General features: G+C 40.1%; 1 protein-coding gene across 1 annotated transcript; it reads right to left on the reverse strand.

The window, feature by feature from the left end:
* On the reverse strand, positions 1-25,251 carry TM9SF2 (transmembrane 9 superfamily member 2). Its single transcript, XM_072135512.1, has 17 exons — positions 24,988-25,251; positions 21,069-21,136; positions 19,889-19,982; positions 17,455-17,582; positions 15,485-15,614; positions 12,076-12,200; positions 11,084-11,195; positions 10,406-10,485; positions 9,683-9,791; positions 9,234-9,366; positions 8,428-8,547; positions 7,914-7,971; positions 6,337-6,496; positions 3,605-3,756; positions 2,594-2,705; positions 1,801-1,972; positions 1-653 (listed from the first exon to the last, which is right to left on the reverse strand). Exons 1-17 carry the CDS (start codon positions 25,111-25,113, stop codon positions 586-588), a joined length of 1,947 nt encoding a protein of 648 aa, XP_071991613.1. The 5' UTR covers positions 25,114-25,251; the 3' UTR covers positions 1-585.
* Between the last annotated feature and the right edge of the window lie 109 nt (positions 25,252-25,360).

Raw genomic sequence — 25,360 nt, forward strand, 5'->3', positions numbered from 1 at the left:
TTCAATTTTTAGACTGTTTATTAAGATTATAAATTTAAAAATCCAGAGACTTGGAGGCACATAGTTTGAGTCTTCAAATCACTAAAGGGAATATAAACATCCAAAGAAACTAAAGCAAGGACATTTCACCCAGTATAAAAAAAAATAATATTCAACCAGAATTGAAAGGAATACATTATAGAAAACAAATCTCACATTTTCTTGTAACTTATGTATGTTGAAGAATAACTCATCCCACCTACAGTCTAAAAGCAAAGTTGTATTTACAGACATATTTTATTATAGTTTTGATACTTGTGTATTACACGGAGCTCCTCTCTGCAGATGTTAGAAGTGTCAATCTCAATTACAGCATAGTTATTATATTTACATAAGCATATATTGAACTCTGTTCTTCAGTAGGAACAATGCAAAGTTTCAGTAAAATATGAACATATTCAGACTGAAAAAAAAATGCTTCAATGGAATATATGACGGATTTTGCCTTTCCACAAATTGGTGACAATACTGTAAAGTAAAGAAGTCTTCATCTCATTCTAAAAATCACTTTTTTTGCACATTCTTCATTAAGGCTTTATTTATTTTTTAGTCCACTTTAACAACGCTGTAAATCTTTGTCACAAACCAGAAGCAGGCAAAGAAGCCAATGGTTCCTGTAACAAAAGTAAAAATAAAATGTGTTTATTAAAAACAACCTAAAAATCAGAAAGGCAGACTGCATTTAATTCATACAAGTAGCACTGCTTACCAATTTTTCTTAATGTTCTAGCTCGTCTATGCCTTATCTAGGACCTTATCAGTTTTGCTATATGGCAGTCTTCAGGCATTTATTTTATGTTAATTGATCAAGGTAGGATGAATAATTATAGGAGTTAGACTGATAGGAGATGGTAACACTTTCAGGATTGTTGGGTGATGCTGTTCCTGGAACTGTTCGTAATAAGAGCAGGAACAACTTCATTACCATGAAAAAAAAATTGTAAATATGTAAATTAGCCTTGCTGACATCACCAGGCTGACATAACTAGGGCGTCTCTTGGCATTGCCTTCTTTTAATTTGCTCATGCCCTGCACTGCTAGTCCTACCTTCTCCCACCAGAGGAGCTAGGAGAGAGCTCAGCCCCTTACTCTCCATGCCCCGGCTCTCTGACATTACAGGCTGGGTTCTAGCTCCTTGGGTGGGGAGAAGGCAGGACTAGCAGTGCGGGGTGTGAATAAATTAAAAGATGGCGATGCCAAGACGCGCTCAGATGACGTCAGCCTGAGCACCTCCAGCCAATTTACATATTTTCTAAAATGCTTTTTCCTGTTAATGATGCAGTTCCTGCCCTTATTACAAACCGTTCCAGGAACGGCATTACCCGGCAAACCAGTAAGTGCTACCATCAGTTAGTCCTTTAATAAAAACTAAAAAAAAAAAAAACAGCAACGACTATTCACATTTGTTTTTTAATTCATTTGATCAATTCCCCTCCAACATATAGAAATTTTTGGAGTTTTACACACCATAACCCCCCCCCCCCATCAGCCCAATGTTCATACATGTCAAACACGAGGTAATGCTCAGTGATTATTACAGAAAACAGTCTATACCAACCCAATATGGTTACATGGGTGATGCCAAGCGATCAGCTTCAACTCAGAATTACCTGACAGTACAGAGCCTAATAAGCATAGGTTCAGAGTAGTTTTAGTTCCCAATATGTAGAGTAAGGCATGGAGTCCTACACCAGAAGTGGAGTGGCACCTATTAAATTGTGCAAACGTCTACTATAACAACTGTAGAAAACAAGAACTTACCCGTAAATAGGAAGAAGATCAAAACCATAATCATAGTGTAGCCAAAATACAAGATGGTACTAGCTGTGCCCGTAATTTGCAGTTTTGAATAGAAGTAATGTATGGCATATATAAGAAAGTAAACTGCAGTAAAGCCACTTGTGAGAAATGAGCGCCACTGCCAATGGTAGTCCTAGGTAAGGGAGAGAGAAAACTTGTCAGTTCATATTTTGAGATGGTCATACACTTCAAAATAGAAAAAAAATAATTATTCTATGATATGGCAGGAGGTCTATTTGTTCCATTATAGCCACTGAAATAAAACAGAGCAAATTTCAATGCAGATTTCCCACCAGAAAATCTGTTTTGAAACCCTGCATGTGTAACGGCAACCAATTCAATTATTAGATAATGTCACTGTAAAATGTGTAATGGTACACTGCATGTGGATTACTTTGACAGGTATGTATAGCTAGTAAATTTGTTGGTAGATTGTCCTCGAGTGCCAACATTTCTTTAAATAGGTCCTATTTGAGGAAATGATCAACGAATATGGTTAAGTCGCTTTTAATGGCAGACTTGACCATGAAGTAGATCATTGCATTTCCTTTGCGTAGAAAACTGCTTGCTTTCTGCAGCTTTTTTCCTTTCAATTACTGTTATTCACTGGCGAAACAGTGTTTGCCTACAGTAAAGATTCTCTTCATGAGAAATCCCTTCAAAGATTCAAATAAGAATATAGCAAATCCTCTAAACACACAAATACATGTCACCTATATAACATTCAGCATTAATATATACAGTTAAATCTTACCTCTGCACATAGATGGAAATAGCAGAGTAATATTGTTGCTTCAGAGCATGTAATAACTAAAATAATGAATACCAGAAATAGGAACCCAAACATGTAATACATCTGATGGGACCTGGAAAAAAAGCAATAGAGGAGTAAATTATAACATTTATTACAGAATAATGTTACAACTGTAGCATGTGCAGTTCTGTATGTATTTTTCTCTTATAAAACCTTTAATACCCACTTTCACTATAAGGCCGCGGGCGCATGTCCGGCCCGGTGGAGAAGGGACCCCTCCATATGTATGGCACACAGCTGTGCATACCAGGGAAAGATTGTCCATGTCCCATCTATTCCCCATGAATGCCACAATTTGATTAAGGGCTCGTGCACATGACTGTTTTTGGTGTCCTTGAACTAGCCTCACAAACTGCAGCCAGCCCAGTCACCATTGACTTGCATTATACACAGTCACTGCACTGTGACCGAATGAGGCAGCCACAAGGTGGGGCAGGTCCTATTCCTCACCCCTCCCATCTCCAACAGGCTGCAAATTTCCCCCCAGTTTGCAGCCTGCGTGAAGTACATGTTTGTGTGTATTTAACCTAAAAAAAAAAATATAGAAAAATGTTTTTTTTCCCCTAAAGGGCCATAAATGCTAACTGGAATAAAGGAACTATGTAAAAGATCTCAATGATCAAATAAAAACCACCAAATGTCTTATCGGACATAAAGGTTTGTCATATGTCAGCAGCACATCATCTCATGTAATTGGCACCTACAGGTGGAAAATGTGTGCAGTTTAATGTCTAAATAAATGCCTAATGTATGATACCAAAGTAAGGTTTCTCTTCTACATATGTAAAAAGACATGACTGAACTAGTTCACAGTCCAATACATTCACCTAAGTGTACTCTTGGCAGCAATATCAAGAGTGAAGAGAGAGAAAGAAACACAAAAATGAAAGCAAAGAAGCCCTGTGATGATAGAGAAACCTGGCCGAGAAACATAAAGGAAAATCAGCTCACCAAATGCTATTAAGAATAAAGAAAAGTTGAATGAAGATGCACCCGAAGGGTAAAATTCCTCCCATAATGATACCAGGTAATGGCTTTGTGTAAAATGACTGCTCAGGAATCTGACGAGGGATCTGATTGGTGCGGACTGGGTGTTCAATAGCCTAAAAGGAGGAAGAAAAAGTAAATGCATTATTACAGGGCCATTTAAATCCCAGTTTTTCACTGCCATCCTATTTGCAAGCTTTTTCCTCTGGCATTCATGCTGACTCTAATGGTGGTAAATAACTACCGTAGACATCAAATGGCAATCCCAATATAAAAAGGGACAGAATAAGCTGAACCCATCAAAGCCTATAGTTAAAAATCTATCTGCACTCAGGTGGCAGACCTTACTCACATGCTGGTTTCAAATGATGGTGTTAAAATTTACATCTCACTGTCTTTGGCCAAGCAAGGGTTAAAATCTTACTAGAGCAAAGCAGCAGACAGAAAAAAATAATGTCACCTTAAGATGTTTAAGGGCAAATTTGTAGGAAGAAAAAAAAAAAGTCTAATCGTGCATATACTTACACATACAGTAGAATGTTATACATTACTCAAAGAGAATAATATTTTCTAAGGTTATGGATAGAAATTCAAACACTTATCAGTAAATAGAACTGTAAGTGAACATGAGCTTTAGTTTATGATTAAACCTGATAAAATCTGTTGGTCCTGGAAGTGGAACAGGAACAATTTTGCAGTAATTTGTCCCTCAATCATGTAGACCTCACAATCAGAGGCTTCCCGCTGTCAGCAAGGGCAGAACATCTAATCCTTCTCCATTATGGAAAATAGATTCCCTGCTTATGGATGCTCAGCACGTGTAGTAACTGGGATCACTAATGCCTTGTCCCACGCAAAACCCGCTGTACACATCTGTAGTTGGTATGACATTATATTAACTGCTGTATCAGACAGACCATGTGTGTCATATGACAGGGGAACCTGATCTCTGAATACAGAAACATAACCTAAATGTTTATATCAGGAGTTTAGGATCAAGCTGTACAATTTACCAAACCATTTATCAAAACTATTGAAAGAAGGCGCCTGTCCCTTTAACAATCAGCACCATGGTACTTTGTACAATACCTACATAGAGGTTTGAGGTGATCCTGGCACTCTATGCCTCTAATAAGCCCCAAATTAGGATTTGGCCATTTGCTGTTAAGAGAAATAGCAGTACCTATGTTGGAAGCAGGTTTAGCAGTACCATACATAACAGTGGAGCATGGTGGAATTTTGTATTTATAAATGTGTGTATTATAGTGAGGAACCTGATTGGCTGAAAACATCAGCATGACTGGCGGCGCAGTACGAGTATAATCAATTTGATGATTTGTATAATGTTTTGTATATATGCACTCATGTAACAAACAGAAAGTATCACAGTTTCTGAATCTTTTCACGTGACTTGTATGAACTTTCTATATAAACGTGGATCACATTGTTTGAGAAAGGATTCTAAATAGGATCCAACACATAGCACTTGGGTGAATAAAGTATTCACTTTTTATTTTTACTGAATTTTAGAGTGCTGCACATTTTTTGATATATAAACTTTTCTCCTTTGTTTTACATTAACCCCTGAACCCTCCTTTCCTGTTTTTATTTCCCCACCTTGCAAAAGCCACAATTTTAAGCCTTCCATGGCTTGTATAATCCCACTATTGACAAGAAATAGTTTCATAGTCTTTGAAGAAGAGGTGCTCTCACCTCAAACCAGAAGGTCACACACCAAAATGAATATGAGGCAGATTTTAGGCCAATTTCAAAGGTGGAAAATGCATTAAAATGTGCTTAAAAGGAAATCTACCGTTTGAAAGATACTTTTGGAAGTAGTTCCCAATGCATACTTTTTATTGCTGCATCCCTTTTTTGGATTAAATTTGGATGAAGCTGCTGCCAAATTAAGCTTAATACACAAATTTCTTTCAGAGGCTACTGGGGGCGTGGAGTAGCGAGAGACAGCTCCGGGGGCCAAAGCTACTCCACACCCCCAGTAGCCGCTCCATACCCTCATCCCCGCTAGACTTTTCAAACTTATTGTGGGTCGCAGTAGCTCCTTTTCCTGTGCCTGAGACGCGCCTCTATCCCGAGGATAGCGTCCCCTGATGCAGACACGCCGCCGGTCGAAGACTCTGAATTACTGCGCAAGCGCAGAATACAGAGTCACTTTTCAAATAAGTTTGAAACGACGTTCAGGGAGGCTGGTATAAAGCGGCTACTAGGAAAGTGGAGCAGCCTTCATCCCCAGAGCAGTCTCTCCGGCTACTCCACACCCCCAGTGGCCTCTGAAAGAAATTTGCATATTAAAGAGGACCTGTCACCTAAATTTTCGGCACTAGGAGCTGCTTACTAAATTAAGCAACTCCTAGTGCTTGAACAAACGCCACAGTATTAGAGTGATAGCGTTACCGGAAAGCGGTCCAATGTATTCATGAGGGGGCAGTCCGAGGCGCTGCCTCTTCCCGCTCGCTCCATAGGCTGGCAGTCACCGCCCCAACCCCGCCCCCTCATGAATATACGTCAGCCAGCTTTGCGAGCACCAAAAACACCATAACAAACCTTGAAACATACTCCATGAGTCCAGACTTAGAAGCTCTAGCAGTGCCTTAGTAATTTCCATACATTGTAGTTACAATAGGCTTATATGTTGTACAAGGAAGATAAGTAAAATAATGGGACAAAACACTTACATTCTTCTTAAATCCAAAATAAGCCCCAACGAAAGTGAGAGGCACAGAAATACAAAACCACAGTGCCAGGATGGCGACAAGGGTGCCAAAAGGAATTGCTGCAGAGGATCCTTCTCCCCAGAGAATTAAGTTCATCAAAAAGAAATCGGCGAACACAATCCTAAAGAATAAAACACATTTCTTCAGCTCAGTCACTTAAGGCAATGAATTACAATAGCAGGTAAAAGTTACAATGAGTACTTACACTCACCGGCCACTTTAATAGGTACACCATGCTAGTAACGGGTTGGACCCCCTTTTGCCTTCAGAACTGCCTCAATTCTTCGTGGCATAGATTCAACAAGGTGCTGGAAGCATTCCTCAGAGATTTTGGTCCATATTGACATGATGGCATCACACAGTTGCCGCAGATTTGTCGGCTGCACATCCATGATGCGAATCTCCCGTTCCACCACATCCCAAAGATGCTCTATTGGATTGAGATCTGGTGACTGTGGAGGCCATTTGAATACAGTGAACTCATTGTCATGTTCAAGAAACCAGTCTGAGATGATTCCAGCTTCATGATATGGCGCATTATCCTGCTGAAAGTAGCCATCAGATGTTGGGTACATTGTGGTCATAAAGGGATGGACCTGGTCAGCAACAATACTCAGGTAGGCTGTGGCGTTGCAATGCTCAATTGGTACCAAGGTGCCAAGAAAATATTCCCCACACCATGACACCACCACCACCAGCCTGAACCATTGATACAAGGCAGGATGGATCCATGCTTTCATGTTGTTGACGCCAAATTCTGACCCTACCATCCGAATGTCGCAGCAGAAATAGAGACTCATCAGACCTGGCAACGTTTTTCCAATCTTCTACTGTCCAATTTTGATGAGCTTGTGCAAATTGTAGCCTCAGTTTCCTGTTCTTAGCTGAAAGGAGTGGCACCCGGTGTGGTCTTCTGCTGCTGTAGCCCATCTGCCTCAAAGTTCGACATACTGTGCGTTCAGAGATGCTCTTCTGCCTACCTTGGTTGTAACGGGTGGCGATTTGAGTCACTGTTGCCTTTCTATCAGCTCGAATCAGTCTGCCCATTCTCCTCTGACATCAACAAGGCATTTCCGCCCACAGAACTGCCGCTCACTGGATGTTTTTTCTTTTTCAGACCATTCTCTGTAAACCCTAGAGATGGTTGTGCGTGAAAATCCCAGTAGATCAGCAGTTTCTGAAATTCTCAGACCAGCCCTTCTGGCACCAACAACCATGCCACGTTCAAAGGCATCAAATCACCTTTCTTCCCCATACTGATGCTCGGTTTGAACTGCAGGAGATTGTCTTGACCATGTCTACATGCCTAAATGGACCGAGTTGCCGCCATGTGATTGGCTGATTAGAAATTAAGTGTTAACGAGCAGTTGGACAGGTGTACCTAATAAAGTGGCCGGTGAGTGTATATCTGCAGCCACTAGAAGGGCTATAGCGGAAATAGCTGCACTGTAAGTGCTCCATCTAAAGGCTCTCTATACACAGAATAAAATAGCATCTTATAACATTTCAAATCAAAATAACTTGACATAATACTTTACCCAGGACAGAGAAATGAGGTCAGCAAGACGTTAGTTTTCCATTTTTCCCCACCAAAAGCTAAATTGAGGAGACAGAGAGAGACTTTTTAGGCAAGCACTAAGCATCTATAATAAGTGGACTTGTTATGCAAAGTACAAGGTACATAATGGTGTTAAGAGGAGAGGTAACTTTTTCAAACCAAACTTTTGGAAATGGGAAACGAGTGCATGTGTATAATATTTACTGCACAATAAACACCAGTGATACATGCATTTCATGGATACAGTTTAAGGGGGGAAAAAAGCAGATAAACTTATAAAAACAGTGGTAAAGCCTATGCAACATAATTCAAATGAAATGCACAATGGCTTTTATTACATGGATTTCAGCTGAACACTTGTCCAGCTCCAAGCTGTTTCTTCACATCTCTCCCTCTATTGTTATAGATGGGGTATATATTCATGTGCAAAGGTAAATAGTGCACCGGTGGAGACAGCAGGTAGTAGTAGTTGTAGTTTTATTTAATCCACTTACATTTGTAGAAGCGGGAAGCTACGTAACCAGCTGGAGTTCCAAGCAACACCCATAGGACAACAGCGCATGTCATAAGGGCACCTCTGTTTGCAGGAGACAGAAATCCCAGGCAGGCAAAAACTAAAAGAAAATATTTAAAAAATTTTCAAGGGTGACCTGTCTGTAGAGTCATATTTCCCAAATCACATACTGAAAACAACTGCAAGAGAACAGTCTGTTGGACAGTGACCCACATGGCATTCCCCCAAGATAGGTTAAAGAGGTTGGGCACTTATACTTTCCATGTTAAAGTTTCCTATAAGACCCTAAAAGGGTCACCCATATTATACATACCCTTGTCTGCATAGCCCTCTCCATCCACTGGAAGCCAGCAGGACACCAACAGGGCAAGCATAAAATAAGACTTTAGTAGGCCATCCCTTTTAAGATTGACAGGACCCCCATTTTTGTTTGTAGAGCCAAATCAAGGACAGAGGACAGACCAGAAGGAGAAACCTAGCACATAATCTTCCCCATCACTTATGTTTACCATCCCCAGCCCCCAATTATAAGAATCTAAAATAACTGGTCTAAAAACTAGATGTAATATTGTCTTCTAGAAATGTGGCATATTTTGGCACATTTTATGCCACCTTCTAGGTGCACAGAAGAGTGAGAAAATTATTCTGTGTGAGCCGTCATAATAATGAGAACTTGATAGCCCATATAATAAGCAATAGCGATAACATTATAAAAAGGTACATATACCAAAAAAAAAAAAAAAAAAATGTACAAACGGAATTCTTAAAACGGCAACGCCTACTTACATAAAGTGATAAATGTCATTATTAAGATCTGAGTGCCAGAACCAAGGAAAACAGATAGCAGCATGCCTTTTCTGGGGGGGCGGAAAATGTCACCATGCACCAGCTTCCAACCAAACTCTTCCTGAGCATCTTCCTACAAGGAAACGTACACAATTGGTGAAATTAGTAAAATAAGAGGTGCATGAATGAACTCAAACTAATACTGCAGTCAATTGGAAAGTAATCAAGACCTGAGAAAGGGAAAAAAAAAAAAAAGAAGATCTCAGACCAAAAACTATTTCTGGGTCATGACAAAACATAGCACCAGCATCAGGGCATAGAGAGGGGTGGTGGCAGAGCACTAGAGGGCTGTACATGCTGCTAGCCGAGTGCAGGGTGCATGTAGCCTGTATTCTCCTGTCCTTCAGAGTTTAAAAACTTCAGAACAATTCTGCTGTGTAGCTACTTACAGTAGAATCTATCTGGTTGTATCTTGCAATATCCTTATGCAGAGTTCTCAGCATAATCATGGCAACCATCCCAGACAAGAAGAGAACAATCACTAAAGAATTCATTATACTGAAAGAGAAAAAGGCAACATGTTATCAACACCGATCAGTGCAACACTTACTGTCAGCAACTAATCTCAACCTTGATCCATCCATGAACTATTTTATGTGCTCTCCCAGTTATGGCCGCAGCCAAGACACGCAAAACAATGAAAGTTCTCTTTACCAAATTTTTTTTTAACTTCATTTTAATAAACTTTCAAAAAATATAATAAGAAGAAAGGAAAAGGACAGTTTTACATTCATAGTTCAAAAAGCAAATATAGCGGGTTATTGAAAACATTGGCTGTAAAGGATGGGCACTGCTCTAGGACAACTCAGTTTTCAAGATGCATCACTCAGTATCAGATTTCAAATTCTGGTAGGAGACACATCCACAATCCTGACTAAAGGGACACTTGAAACTGACTGAAATGTCACCTATCAGAGATTACAGTATGCTATGATAAAGTTCTTCATACCCGGAGGGTTAGGTTTGTTCTCCCCAAAGGGACCATGCAGTGCAATTCTCCGGGGCTGCCTCTGAATGGCTTAACAAGTGCACCTAACCAAGTTTCATGTCATTGAAGAAAAGACCTTTGCCATCACTTTGATTATTTATTATTAATGCACAGATGTACTTACCTAAACCACTGAATGTGTGTATGTGGCATAGATTCTAAGATATAATCCCACCTAGAGGCCCATCTGATGTCCTTCTGCTCCTGAACAATAAAGAATGGCAATAAAGACAATTTTATTAATATTGTTATTCATTTTAATTATTAATATATTATTTTGTCTACCAATAATTACTTGCAATGAACATGGCGATTCTATTATAGTCTACTTATGTGACTTGTGTCCCTATCAACGAAAACACCAGCAAGGTTTAGAGCTTGGGCCGAAAGTAACACTCCCATAGCAAGTTTTGGCTCATTATAAGGGTATATTATATTAAACTATAGTGAATAGAGTTTTCCTGCTCACTGGTCTCCATTTGTGTGATGTAGCCACAAATTAATACTCAGCGTCTTCTGTGGAATGGGTGCAGATAACTCCCAAACATCCCCATTGGTAATATTACACTTCATGTTATGGGCCACAGGATAACTAGGTTTGTAGGAGTTTCTTTATTAAATAAAAGGGTAGTTTAACTACACTGTACACGATGGTACAATAGTAGCTACTATCTCCTCTATAGAGCAAAATGAAAATTGCACATATGTTGCAACCTAGTGGTCTCTCCGGAGACAGGCCTCAACCACTCAAAGAATGTAAAGTGCAATGTACAATCATAGAACAAAAGCGCATAATACTGACCACAAATGATACAGAATACGTGTATTGGATCTTAAGTTCCCCAGTAAATGTATTCTTTATTTCCATTGGAGGCCCAGAACAATCCGGTTTATCAGGCTGCGTGTGCCTGAAGCTAAAGAAGAAAACAGAATAAAGGAGGCAATTCATAAAAGGGAAACAACAATGTACAGAAATAAAAGGGGTGTAAGAATAATACACAGTATTAGACAATACCATCTCTGTGGCTGATGCATGAACACGTCCATGTAGATTTATTTTCTTAAAGGGGTTGTCTGGCTACTATATGTTACTTTTTTATTTTATTGTGTCATAATTTACCATGTTATGTACACATCCTTCCCTAACTTACCACTTCCTTCATGTTATATTTCTTTTTACTATATTCCTTTTGCACAAATTGCTCTGCTTGTATTTAATAAGATGGCTGCCCTGTCCTTCCAAGGGACTTCAAGTCCCATCATCATCTCATTCAAAGCTGTTGTACGCGTCTAAGCAATAGGCTGTGTACTACGAACCATGTATGTGCACGACTACAATCTCGTGCGTCTATATTCTCCCCATGGCTGACCGTGTGCGGGCGTGCTCCAAGGAGATGCAGGGAAACAAGCAGCTCTGCAGCACAGATTCATTTGCACACATGCGTGACAGAAGACACCAGGTCATTACCGAGGGGATGGAGGGGTAAACAAATGAAGGTATGGTGATATAAATGATTTTGAGAACAAGAATACGGGCCAGAATTTTTTATTTCATCAAATTATGGAAGGGTATGAAATGAGGAGAAAAAGATTATTGGGGCAATGTTTATGACCAGACAACCCCTTTAACATCCTTGAGATCGTTATAATATTGCAAAGAGAGAAAGCTAGTAACATACAAGATAACACAAACAGCAAACAATAGCAATAAAAGAAACAAATTGTGGAAAAACTGGTGGTTCCTCTACAAAGCATGGCAAGTATAAGGAAACAGAAAATAGCAGAGCAACTTACCTTTTGGGTTCTAGCTTAGCAGCTACTAATCTTGCTCCTTGTCCTTCATTCTCCACGACATGGTAATGGATTATTATGTCAACGTGATTGAATACATAAAATGTATCCCTCTCATGAAATTCTGACTGTAAATAAAATGTAAACCAAACTATATTAACTTTGTATGACATATTTACTACATTCATGCCAAATGACAGGGTTTGTTTTAACCAACAGTGGTCAAATGCTAATACAGGCAGTCCCCGGGTTACATACAAGATAGGGACTGTAGGTTTGTTCTTAAGTTGAATTTGTATGTAAGTCGAAACTGTATATTTTATCATTGTAGTTCCCGACAATTTTTTTTTTGCCCCAGTGACAATTGGAGTTTCAAATTTTTTTGCTGTAATAGGACCAAGAATTATCAATAAAGCTTCATTGCAGACAATTTTAAGCTGATTATTGCAATCTGGGACTATTTTAAAGCATCCAGAGAGCTTCACCAGAGGTCACAGTGGGCAGAGGGGTCCGTCTGTAACTATGGGTTGTCTGTAAGTCGGGTGTCCTTAAGTAGGGGACCGCCTGTAGTCTTTTCTTGTGTTTATTTAACCCCTTCCTGCCGCGGCCCTTTTTCGTTTTTGCCTTTCCATTTTTCACTCCCCACCTTCAAAAAATCTATAGCTTTTTTATTGTTCCATGTAGAGAGTGGTGTGGGGCTCGTTTTCTGCTTAAAAAAATAAATTGATCTTCATAGTGACGGTATTTAGTATTCCATGTAATGTACTGGGAAGCAGGAAAGAAAAAATCCAAAAATGCAGTGAAATTGGTGGGGGAAAAAAAAAACAAAACGCATTTTTGTAGTTTTCTTGTGTGCTTGGATATTACGGCTTTCACTAGGTTCCCCAAATGACATGTCTACTTTATTCTTTGGGCTGCTGCGATCACAGGATACCAAATTTGTATAGGTTTTATAATGTTTTCATACATTTACAAAAATTAAAACCTCCTGTACAAGAAAAATATATTTTTTTGCCATCTTTTGGCGCTAATAACTTTTTCATTTCACTTATGGAGTTGTGGGTGGTGTCATTTTTTGCAACTTCTGATGATGTTTTCAATGCTTCTTCTATTTTTAGGACTGTTCGGCCTTTTGAGCACTTTTTGTTGATTTTTAAAAATATTTTTCAAAATGGCAAAAAAAAAGTGCCATTTCCGACTTTGGGCACCATTTTCCATTATGGGGTAAAACACAGTGAAAAACCGTTAATACGTTCTGATGGACCGGGCATTTTCATACACAGCAATACCTTATTTTTATTGTTTATTTATAGGACTTCTAGGGGAAGGGGGGAATGATTTGAATGTAGTTTTTTTTACATTTCTATTTAACTTTTTTTTTTTTTTTACTATTTTTCAGACCTCCTAGGGTACATCAACCCTAGGTTGTCTGATTATATGGTAGGATCAATGTCATACTACAGTATGGCTGTATATGGGGATTCTCCTCCTCATGCATTACAATGTGCAAATGGCACATTGTAATCAATGCATTAACACAAGACAGCCTCGGGTCTTCCGAAGATCGCCACTCCCTGATGATGTTACGGGGAGTGACGTTCTTCACGCCAGCATCTTTTTGGAGATGCCGCTGGGCAATATACAGCAAAGACTTACCAGCTACAGAGAGGGCTCAGCCAGTGAGCTGTCTCCATTCACCCGTAGCCGACGTGTGATGTACTATTACGTCACGTTAAGGGGTTGAATGATAATAGATTAATAAGGGGATGTTCCTATTATATGTGGATATTTTTGCTTATTTTGTGGGCCATTATAAAGTGCCACCTCAACCGTCATGGCACAATTGCATTGTAACCGGCAATTTAATGCAGAAAATAAATATACACTTATGGACAAATACGATATATTTATGAAGGTAAATTGTACAATTGACACAAGGCTCTAGTATTCTTGTGCGCCTCCTCTAGCTTGGATACAAGATGAGATACAGTTGAACATGGAGAAAAACTGTTCCATATGGTATCCTATAGAAAATGTATCAAAGGCATCATGTACACGACCATGTGCTCACCTGGGCCAGAAACAAATCTTAGCACAAGGCAGGGTTCAGAAGAGGAGGAGGTGGAGCTCTTCACACTAATCCCCTCTCCATAGAAGCCAAGTGGCCACAAAATCTGGAAATGGCCTATTATTTTCAGCATGGCCACCCAGCCAGGTCACAGTGTGGTGAAACACAATGGAGGAGGTTTATCAATCTACACCAGAAAACTGGAGTAATTTGCACCTAAAATGCTGTGTGCCACATTTTAGGCTGTTTTCCGACACGTACAAAAAAAGGGGGGTGTCCTTGGCAAAAGGGGTAGGTCTGCACCAGATAATTAAATATTGTGGTGCATAAAACTAGACCAACTTACAAGAGGTTCAGAGCACACGTTGCCATTCTTATACTACACCAGATTAATCATCCAGCATCAGACAAAGTGATAAATCTGCCGCAGCAGAGAACGCTCTGAAGACCAACACATCAATAAAGCTCCTCCAATGTGCTCGCACATCACAGCCACAATTACAGTGGAGTGCACAGGGTCTAGATGTAGCAATTGGGCAAGCAGACCCTGCACAAAGTTGGCATCCAAGTTGATCTAAAAAATTCTTGAATGGTGATAAATATGGCAACAGGATAGGCAAAAGAAACGGTGCAATCAAAGTGAGACATTCCCTGAAAACACATGTTGTACGTGGGCGAGCATTAACCAGCTATAAAAAAAAAAAAAAAAACACTAGTTTCATCCCTTGCCATGAGAACACATGAAGCCACAGGATGTCCAGTACATTAATCGCTGAGCGCTTATTGCCCTTCATATCACTACTAGAGGGGGCCTACCCTAGATTATCACACATTCAGGTAGTTTATGGCTTAACATACTCTATACTATAACCTGACCATTTTCAGATCCCAATCAGAGCCTGGCACCAGTTCACAGAAGTCCAGGTTCTCCATTATGACACCAATGAGGGTCATAGGGCCTACTTTTCTTCTATTTCTATTCTCTAGTTTGTTTGTTTTTGGCAGTGAATGTACAAACCATTTCATTTTTGTAACATTTGTGTATACTGCACCAAATGAGTCTGGGGGAGCTCCAGGCTCAGTAGGTGTTAATGGTGCCTAGAGCTCCTCAGGCTCATTTGCATAAAGTCTTTCATCCTGGTGGTAGATGTCCTCCAAGAACATTATTTCCTAAATACAAAAAGTTATTTGAAATTTATTATGAGTAAGGACTTGTGTTATTTTAGAGCTTGTCGTCTGCTTATTCTTTCACCCATTATGCACACAATTTCTAGTTTTCCATAAAGTGGTGGTCACATTTCTAGTCAATATTTTAACATTAACAACCATTGAAGAAATACTTACATTTATTACACAGGCATCCTTAGGATGGCCATCCTCCGTTACATAGCAACCTACAGGGAATCCAGGATTGCAGAATTTCTTTTTTTCTTCAACCTCATAACACCATGTAACCGGCATGTTGTCAACAATCCTAAAAATGATACATTTATCAATGAGTGCGAGGTGGTGGGGGAAATTATTTCATCGTGATTATTTTAATATTAAAATTGCGTTATCAAAAATGCAGAATAAACCAAACTTAATTTGGTATTGTGGTAATTGTTGTGGTTTCCGGAATAGATTATGTCCCACATTTATTAAAATGTTTGAACCAGTTTTCTATCAGACTTTGTACTAGAAAGAAGGTGCAAACTGCTTGCACATGCATTTATAAAGTGTCTGCGCCAGTTTTGTGTCACGGCTGCAGCATGTCTAAAATATGTGCACCAAAAGGGGCGGGTTACTACTAAATTCACCTAAAAAATTATGTTGTACACTTCCAGAGCAGTGCAGGTGGAGCCAGATTCACGAAGAACATGTACCACAATTAAAGGAGGTTTGCCGAGGAAATAAAATTCTTAAACTTTAATCCCCTAGTGATATTTACACAATAAAGATCATTTGTATCCCCTTACTGTACAATTTTACTCCCTAGGGTGCTCATTGTAAAATCCCAGAGTGTTGGCGGGGACTCTCTAAGCAGACTCATTATGATCCATCTAGTTCCGTGAGCTGAAAATGTGGTTAGATTATGAGGGTACAACGTTTATATACAGGTATTTAACTTTTCATCATTGTACTATTATGTGGCACAGAAAGAGAGATGAGACAAATCAGAGATGAGATTATGAGATCCATGAAACGTGATATAACATTATCTGCACTGCTACATCTCAGCTACACATGCACACTCTGTCAAACCTGATGTGCCTCCCACCCCCTGCCCTGGATGAAGACCTTGTCTGTAGCTCATAGCTTTACTCTCCTCACCCCTGCAGTAAGTCTCTGTGTGAGCTCATCCTGGAATGCAAAAGTTGGGGGTATGATGTAGAGAGCAGTTCAGTGCAACGTCAGACAAGAGAACAATGGGGCAGATTTACTTACCCGGTCCTGTCGCAATCCCCGAGGGTCGTTCTCCGACGAGGATGAAGTCCGGCGTGATTCTTCAAGATCGTGCGTCCATTTTCCTGCATCTGTCGCTTCACGCTGAGGTCCGCCAGAGTCCACCTTCTTCCCGGTGCAAGTGAGTGCATTGTCTTGCGACACAATTTGAATTGTAAATCCAGCGATTAGCCCAAATCAGTCGAGTTGTCCGTCGACCACGCCCCACCATTTGTGTCGCATGAAAGTCGGCGCATTTGCGCCAAAATCCGATCGCGTGCGCCAAAAACCCCACTTAAATACGGCGCAAATCGGAATTTTTTTTTTGGTAACACTAACTCTTTTGTATAAACTGAAATAACAAGAGGAAAAAAAAAAAATCTGTGGGGTCAAATATGAAATATTTCCATTCCACCTCACATAACTTTACTATTGAACAGCAATTGTGACATACTATTAAGCCCAGTAATGGTAACGCAGATGCACATTTTAGGCACCAAGATAATTCATGTATATTAAAAATACACAGAAGAACTTTAACAACCATCCAGACTTTTAGCAATCTGGATCTGCAATGTGCAAATGCATGTCGAGTGTTGGTGTATGAGCCATCACAAGGCCCAGGCATTTACAAGTATACAAGGATAATGATAAGTTATAAAACTATAACTTAAGAGCGCTTTATCTGAATACAAAGAACAAGTATAAAAAAGTTTTTATGCAAATGTACAGAGCATTTGCAGTAGACATAGCGAATGTTAATGTATTGTCATAGCAGTGATTGGCTAACATTAATGTAAAAGGTCTTCAATGGTCTGCACTTACATCTTGGGGAAAAAAAAAAAAAAAATCACAAATAACAATAAGAAAATGTAATAGAACAGACTCACCAATGGTGCTGGTAGTTCAATAGCATGCTTTTCTTTAAGAATTCCAACTTCTGCTTACTCTGAGCATCTGTAGTCATATAAGTCTTGGTACACACTTGTTCACATTTTTTGGTATCCTTAAATTTAAACTGCAAAAGGAAAAAAATTCAGGTTATGTTATATAGAATTGTTTCCACCAAAACCCTTCCTCATCCACCCCCTTCTCTTCCTTGGTTGAACGTGTATTTTTTCACTGGGTAAACTATAACTGTGTAATACTTCAAATAAATATATTATTTCCTAGATATTACAGAATGGGATATTATTAAAGGGAACCTGTCACCATGAAAATACAGTTTTACCTGAAGGCAGGATGTCATAGAGCAGGAATAGCTGAGCAGACACATAGTTTTGTGATAACATGTTCACTATAACTTGTCGTTTACTCTGTGTGGTTAGGTGCATGGTCGAAAGTGAAGAGGCTGCAGCTTTCATCTCGGCCCTGCAGTCTCTATACAATACAGATCCTTAACAATCCCTATAAATAGGGGTTGCCGCTTTTATGACTTTTGTATGTATTGTTTCCAAAATGCTGAAAGGTGTTATTGGAAGCAAAAGTGTTTCAAATGGATCATCTCTCTGAAAGATATTTAGGTTTGTGAAGATGGTGACTGTAGAATAGTTTAAGTTTAGAATAGCTTCTTAAGAATTCAGACTGCACTGTAATGTTCAGCTTTGTGGAGCCTAATAGATGCCAATAAAGAATTACTAACTAGCCACTGGGCAGTCTGTACACCCTTGATGGATTTCAGAATTCTGTTGTATTCTAAATGTCATTTATTTCTATATGTTATTTCCTGTTGTACTTTGTGCTTTCCAATATATGTAAAATAGTAGGAGTGGTTGAAGGCGAGTGGGAAGATCATACATGTGGCAAATTGAAGGAATTGCTTTTGAAAGTTCTTTGTTAATGTTCAACTTATACTATACTATAGTCACGCAACTTGTCAAATGTCTCAAAAACAAGTTTATAAAAGCCTACCAATCTAAAAGGTGCTATCTTCCTTGTCACTAGATCACAAGTATGCTATAAAGTACAGTATATATTCACTTACTAACGATTGTGGCTATGGACAGCTTTTATAGACCGGTTTGGGGCCCTAAACCTAGGCTGCATAGAAGAATGATGGGGTTTTATTAGCCAATCATTTTAAAATCTTTCCAGGTAGTAACAAATGGATATTTGTTATTTGCACCATACAGTCCACTTGTTTTAATTTATTTTTAAAATTCATTATTTTGGTGCATATATAGAGAACTCACTTGCTAGTCAATGAAGTTATTTGATCACAGCAGCCGCTTCTATTTAAAGAATGTGTAACAGGCTGTGAACGGAGTTGTGTACAATGCGGCTGAGCTTTGTAGGAAATCCTTAGTCAGGTACAATGTACATAACCTAAAAGCACTAGGAAGTAATTTCGTTCCTGAAGAAAACATTGAAAGGGGTGTCGACCAGATTATAATTATTCACTGAACAGTGTTAAAAATAGCACATAGCAACATCCTAGCAAAATGTCAACCCAGTTAAGGCCAGGTTTACACAACGTTTTTGTGACTATGTTGTAAGGACACGTCAGGAGGATTCCAACATGTCCTTACAATGTATGGTACAGATGTATCCCAGTGTATTCAGCAGCTGGAGATTGGCTGCTACCGATGAACGGGGTGTTCCCCCTGCAACGTCACTGTCCTAATAAGGACAGTGACATCACCGGATCAACCCTCCTGCCAAGCAACAGATGCATTATGCGGCATCTGCTCCCCATAGTCATCCACTGCTTCGCTCAAGCACAAGCTGCAGGATGAAAAGACATAGTGTGCTACGTCTTTCCATCCTGCATTTTTGGACATTTAGGATGTGTAGTGTTCAGACGGAGGCAACAAGTATGCCTGTGTCTGCCTCTATTTGTCAATGTACATGCCAAGTGTATACGTCGGGTGCTTTCCCAACGTATACAAATAACGTGATGTGGGCACTGGGCGCATACAGATGTGGGCACTGATGAAGGGCCACGTGACCCAATGACATACACTGCAATTGACTAGCGAGCCTAGTGCATGTCATTGGAGCCTGCTCATTGATGTCTGGATGCAGTGCTGAATTGACACCACCAAAGATGAAACAGTATAGAAGCTGTATAAAGAGGAGGGCAGCTGGTCGACATTTAGCTATCATTATACAACAGCCAACCCAGTAAAGTTATAATGAATTAAGCAGCACATTACATATTTCACAAATGAATAAGGTTTTGTTTCAGTGCCACAAAATGAAAATTTACTAGAAATTTAATTAACTAAAAACATAGAAGTGTTCCTCTTGGAGATGGTATAGACCAATGGTCGCACTCTCCATGTAGTAGGTCTGTTTTGTTTTGAGGCCTCAATACTTGCTTACCTTGTATGGAGATGGTTCAATTCTTTCACCAAACAACACCTGGCCCAGATTTTCAGATGGTCGTTTTTCTTTTTCTACTTGACAAAAGTCAAACCTAGAAAATAACAATAATTCTGTTTATATAAAAAATTTTACTCTGACAAAAACAATTGTATAAAAATTCATCGACAATATTACTAAATCTAACAAATGCACAAAACACATGGTATACATGTACATGTTTTTGGGATTCCTAAAGGGTTTAGTTCTCTTAATTTGAAATTCTGTAAATGCCTGGTCAAATGAGTTTCATTTCATGGTCGATGATGCAAAGTAACACTCCCTGAATTACAGGAAAGACGGGGCTACCCCCTCAGGCTCATAGATTAAAAACTTGAAAAGATGAATTGGCATACTGAAAAGACCCGAAAAAGATGAGATGCCATAGTTGTCGAACCCTGATAAGCCATTTATAATAGAAAAAAAACAATATACTATAAACGTTAGCAGTTTGCTAAAATTATCTATTGAAAGATACACAGAGTTGGAACTTTGATTAAAATCCTTACTGTACAGGTGCACTTAAGTGTTAAGACTGAACCTCCGACAGATAACAGACCAACCTAAATGTCTTTATAAAGAGTAATATATATAATAATACTAATTATGTATTTATATAGCGCCTACAGATTCTGCAGTGCTGCACAGAGCTCGCCAAATTGATCCCTGTCCCCGTGGGGCTCACAATCTAATCAACCTACTAGTATGTTTTGGAGTGTGGGAAGAAACCTGAGGACCCAGAGGAAACCCACTCAAACACGGAGAGAACATACAAAGTCATCTGCCGTAAATACGTCCCCCATATGTGTGAGAATGTAGCTTAAACCTGTAAGATGCAACATGGAGAGGCTCTGCTAACAACCCCCCCCCCACACACACACACAGATTTTACTTCTAAAAAGTTGAATTTAGAAGGAAGGAGGCTAAGGATAAAAAACATAGGACGATTATTAGAGTGCCTGAATCTATGAGTAACTGTCCCTGGTTTATCTACGCTTGATTTTGATGGTAGGTTTCCTTTACTGACTGAAAAAAATATTTACAGAACAACAAAAATAATTCCACATAATTCACCTAAATAATCAAGGAACCTAACATCAAGGGGTTATTTAGGCCAATATACATATACAGTCATACTCACGCAGCATATTCATAAGGCAGAACAGATTCCACCGAGTCCAAGCGATTCACAAACAGCTCAATATCAGACTGCAAGAAATAAAAATCATAATTATTATAAGGTTATGCCAGACAATCTGAACCAGAATCCAGCAGCACTAGACAACAACATTATCTTCCGATTCTCCTCCGATAGAAGAGGTGCCCACCGACAAGCAAGCAAAATACAAGGGTGGACGCAAAGGTCTTTACCATTATCCATTTTTACCCAGCGGAGGAACTTCTAAAGTAAAAAAAGATTCTAAAGTCTAACAATGTTGCAAGTTATAGTTACTACATTTCTAGGTTGCTAGTTTTTGGATCTGTTGATCGTGTATGTGTTCTCAACTGGGAGGGAGCCACAAGCTGCATGCTGTCCATCCCATCGTTACTACAACATTAAAGAACATCTACCCCCAGGATAAAGGAATATAAACCAAGCACACTGACATACTGGTGTGTGTCCCCCCCGCCCCCCATCTAGCAGGATTGGCTCTTCCTTTGGCTTCTTATGCCCTTGTTTTTACAAAAAAAAGGCTTTTAAAATAATGCAAATAAGCCTGAGGGGCTTCAGGCTCCATCGGCATTAATGAAGCCTAGAGCACCTGGGGCTCAAATTGGGTCTTTTTTCCTAAAAAATAAGGGCATAGGATGCTTAAAGAAGAGAGGATCCTGACAGAGGGTCAGTGTGCTTGCTTTATGATCCTTGATCCTGGTGGTAGATTTCTTTTAAAGAGAGGGGGAGTAAGGGGCAAAACCCTCCCATTACAGGGTTGGCAAGTCGTGGAGGTTAATAAAGTAACCATACATCCACTACTGGAATGATCATTAAGATTATCAAAATAATTTTTGGCAGTGTCCAGGACCATTTGTAAATGGGAAAGTCAAGGGTACTTTATGTTTTAGAATGAATAAAATGCCAGTTACTGATCTAAAAGTCAAAAAAGTACAAAAAGAAAACAAAACAATGACTTATTTCCCCAAAAAATAGCACCAATAAAAAGATACATGTATGAAAGTATTTTATGTAGTCTTTTTATTTTCTTTAAATCTATAGAAATTCTATTATTACACCAAAAAAAAAACATGGTCTATAAACTGCAAAGTGAACACACTTTTATTTAAATATTACAGCAGGTGCTCAGAGAGTGGGGGCTGTGTCTTGTTCCATGGCGTTATCTCACACACCAGTTCACCAAGTGTGGTGACATAACTCTCCAGGGCAGCTACCTCATACCATCTGAAGTTTTATATAGTTTAAGGGTTAGTTTATGGGTCCGAGGTGCAGGGTCTAGTTTAGGTTATCAGTAGGAAATATCAAGGAGGGGAGCTAGACAAATCCCACTGAAGAGGACAGCGTAGTATATCTGCGGCTTCCAAAGAATGCAGTAAAAAATAAATAAAACTAACACTAGGTGCTCGTCCGACCAGTACAACATGACATTCATCAAACAAGTTTGTCGAGTGCTACTAGCTGGGATGGGTCTCTCCACACAATGATTAATACAATGAGGAAACAGACAATGGGTGTGAATAGTACTTTCATCCCTTCAATGTGACGGTTCTTAAAGGAAACCTAGGAATGTAAGTTCACCTATATGTAACATGACAATTTTAAAATGGAGGACACATCCACATAATACCCTAAAATAAGCTGTAAAAACTTTTGGGCAAATTTGTCAAGTTTTTTTTAAAAATGAGATGGATAGTCTTATAAGGAATACAGTTGTGCAGATTTAGCAATCTCTTCATGATAGAATATTTCCAGTCTATATGAAGCCAGGGTGCGCCTTATATATGAACCTAGACATTGCAGCAGGCATTTATTGATGGTGCACCTTATTAGTCTGAAAAATATGGTATATACGAATTGTCCTGGACTCGGGCAATGATAGCAGACATTTGGGTGGAATGATTTATCAAAGTGGGCCAGGTACATAATTACTTTGGAATGGTGGGGACTTGAGAGAAAATACCAACTATGACAGAATTAGGGGAATGATGTCATTAAAGCCATTGTACCTTATGGACCTGTGGTTTAGGATCCCTTAAAGTAAACTTTTATACTTGCGTAGATGTGAGTCCGATGCACTTTGGAGGAACCCGCGCCGATGCCTCCAATTGCTATGCGGCAAGTGAAGCTGGGATAATGCCCTGACTGCATTGCACATGCACCGTACCTTAGGCGATTACGCAGTGAAGTGGGTGCACTACGCCGGCTTTACTTGCTGCAGCCCGCAGGCATGGAAGAGAAAGGGGACAAGGCAAGTATGAAGTGTTTTTTTTTCCCTTAACAGATTGCCTAAAAATCATCCAGGGTGATTTGGGACACTACGGAACTGTGGGTGGTTTAGTGCTCCAAAACTTCATGACTAATCCCCTTTAAAGGAAATAAGTCACATTGAACACAATGGGGCACATTTACTAAAGGCCGTGTGCCAATTTTCTGTTGGACTTTGCATTTTCTTTGCAGTGCAAACTGCTTGCACAGGTATTTAAGAATTGTCAGCGCTGCATGTGACCTTTTTATAGTGCAGCTGCACTATTCTTCATGCGACAAAAAAAATAGAGGTCGCTCCGGTGCTCAGTCTGACTGTGCGCCAGATTTAAAGAAAACCTACCACTTGAAGTGGCAGGTTTCAGATGGAAATACCGAGCACCAGCTCAGGGTGAGCTGGTGCCGGAGCTGATTTTTGTTAGTGTTTTAAACCGCTGTATTGCGGTTTAAAACACTTTTTAAACTTTATAGCCTGCGCAGGGAGGTATGCGCTCGGCGCTTACCATGCGCGCGGCTACATAGGAAGTGAAGGAGAGCCGCGCGCATGGTAAGCGCCGAGCGCATACCTCCCTGCGCAGGCTATAAAGTTTAAAAAGTGTTTTAAACCGCAATACAGCGGTTTAAAACACTAACAAAAATCAGCTCCGGCACCAGCTCACCCTGAGCTGTTGCTCGGTATTTCCATCTGAAACCTGCCACTTCAAGTGGTAGGTTTCCTTTAACATGCAAGTCCTATATTATAGGTGCACCAAAAAAAACAAAAAAAAACGGCCCACTCTATTGGAGCAGTGCAGGGGGCACCAGATTCATGAAGAACGTGCACCAGAAATCCTGGATCTGGCACACCCTGCTCTATACACAGGCAATTAGTGCAGTTTGCACAGTTAGTAAATGTGCCCCAGTTTGAGTTCAACTAGAAGGATGATATATGGCAGGAAACTGAGTTGTAAAAAATATAGATGGTGATTAATTCAATCCCTATGATTTCTGTCCTTAGGAGACCAATGGGGAATGTTTATTGTTAGTGACTTTTCATATCCATGAGGATATACAGAAGGCTGTCTATTCACTCCAAATACAGAAAATCCCAAGATCAAAATCAGCAGGGATTTTAATCAAAGAGTTACAGGTCAGTGAGACAGGTCCCCTTTAAGGCTGTAACACCAGACTACAGGGCATATCCGTATGTGGAATCTGGGTCACATAGCATGTCCGTGCTGTTAGCCATTGGCACTGGCAACAAGTAATCAGCGGTGAGAATGCCAATAATGTTATATTAAATGTAAAAATCACTAGGATGTATATGGGACAGGGAAGAGTGCACTGCTCAGTTATAGCATTGCTAAGGGGATACAGCACTGACCAATGCTCTTCCTTCCTATAGATCATATATAGACATATATGCTAGCTGAGCCTATCGATTATTATACTTTGGGTACTTTGGGTGTGAAGGGCCTCACATGACCCGTCAGGAGGGGACCCACTAGGTAAGTGCTGGATCCATGATTACACACCTTTACAGAACCAGTTGTCTCCCCTACTTCCACAGATACATGACCCAGGTAAGAGGCCATGGATGAGAACTACAAGTCCCAGCAGTGACCTGTCCAGCCCCAGCGCTCACCTTACACTCCGGGGTTTCCTTCCCCGGCTCACAGAAGCTGACAGGGGCCAGGCCGGGCAGGTAGAAGGCGGCCCCGGGCCTGAGGACGGCCAACAGCAGGAGGACAAGCAGCGCGGAGCTCGCCATCACAGTTCCGGGATGCAGCGCATAGACGACAGCGGAGGCTCAGGCTACAATCGCTTCCTGCTCCGCAGACACGTCACCCGCACTGACGTCTCACACAGGACGGTGTAAGCCCTGCGCAGACCAGTACACTCCGCCTTTACTTCCGGGTCCGGCCTGTCACGTGATCGCTCGTCTTCCCTGCCGCTTGACAACCTATACAATAGGCTCGTTCCTAGGGCAACGGGGGTGCGGACCAGACGGTTGAGGG

This window comes from Engystomops pustulosus, chromosome 2, assembly GCF_040894005.1.
Source record: "Engystomops pustulosus chromosome 2, aEngPut4.maternal, whole genome shotgun sequence".
In the NCBI taxonomy this organism is placed as follows: domain Eukaryota; kingdom Metazoa; phylum Chordata; class Amphibia; order Anura; family Leptodactylidae; genus Engystomops; species Engystomops pustulosus.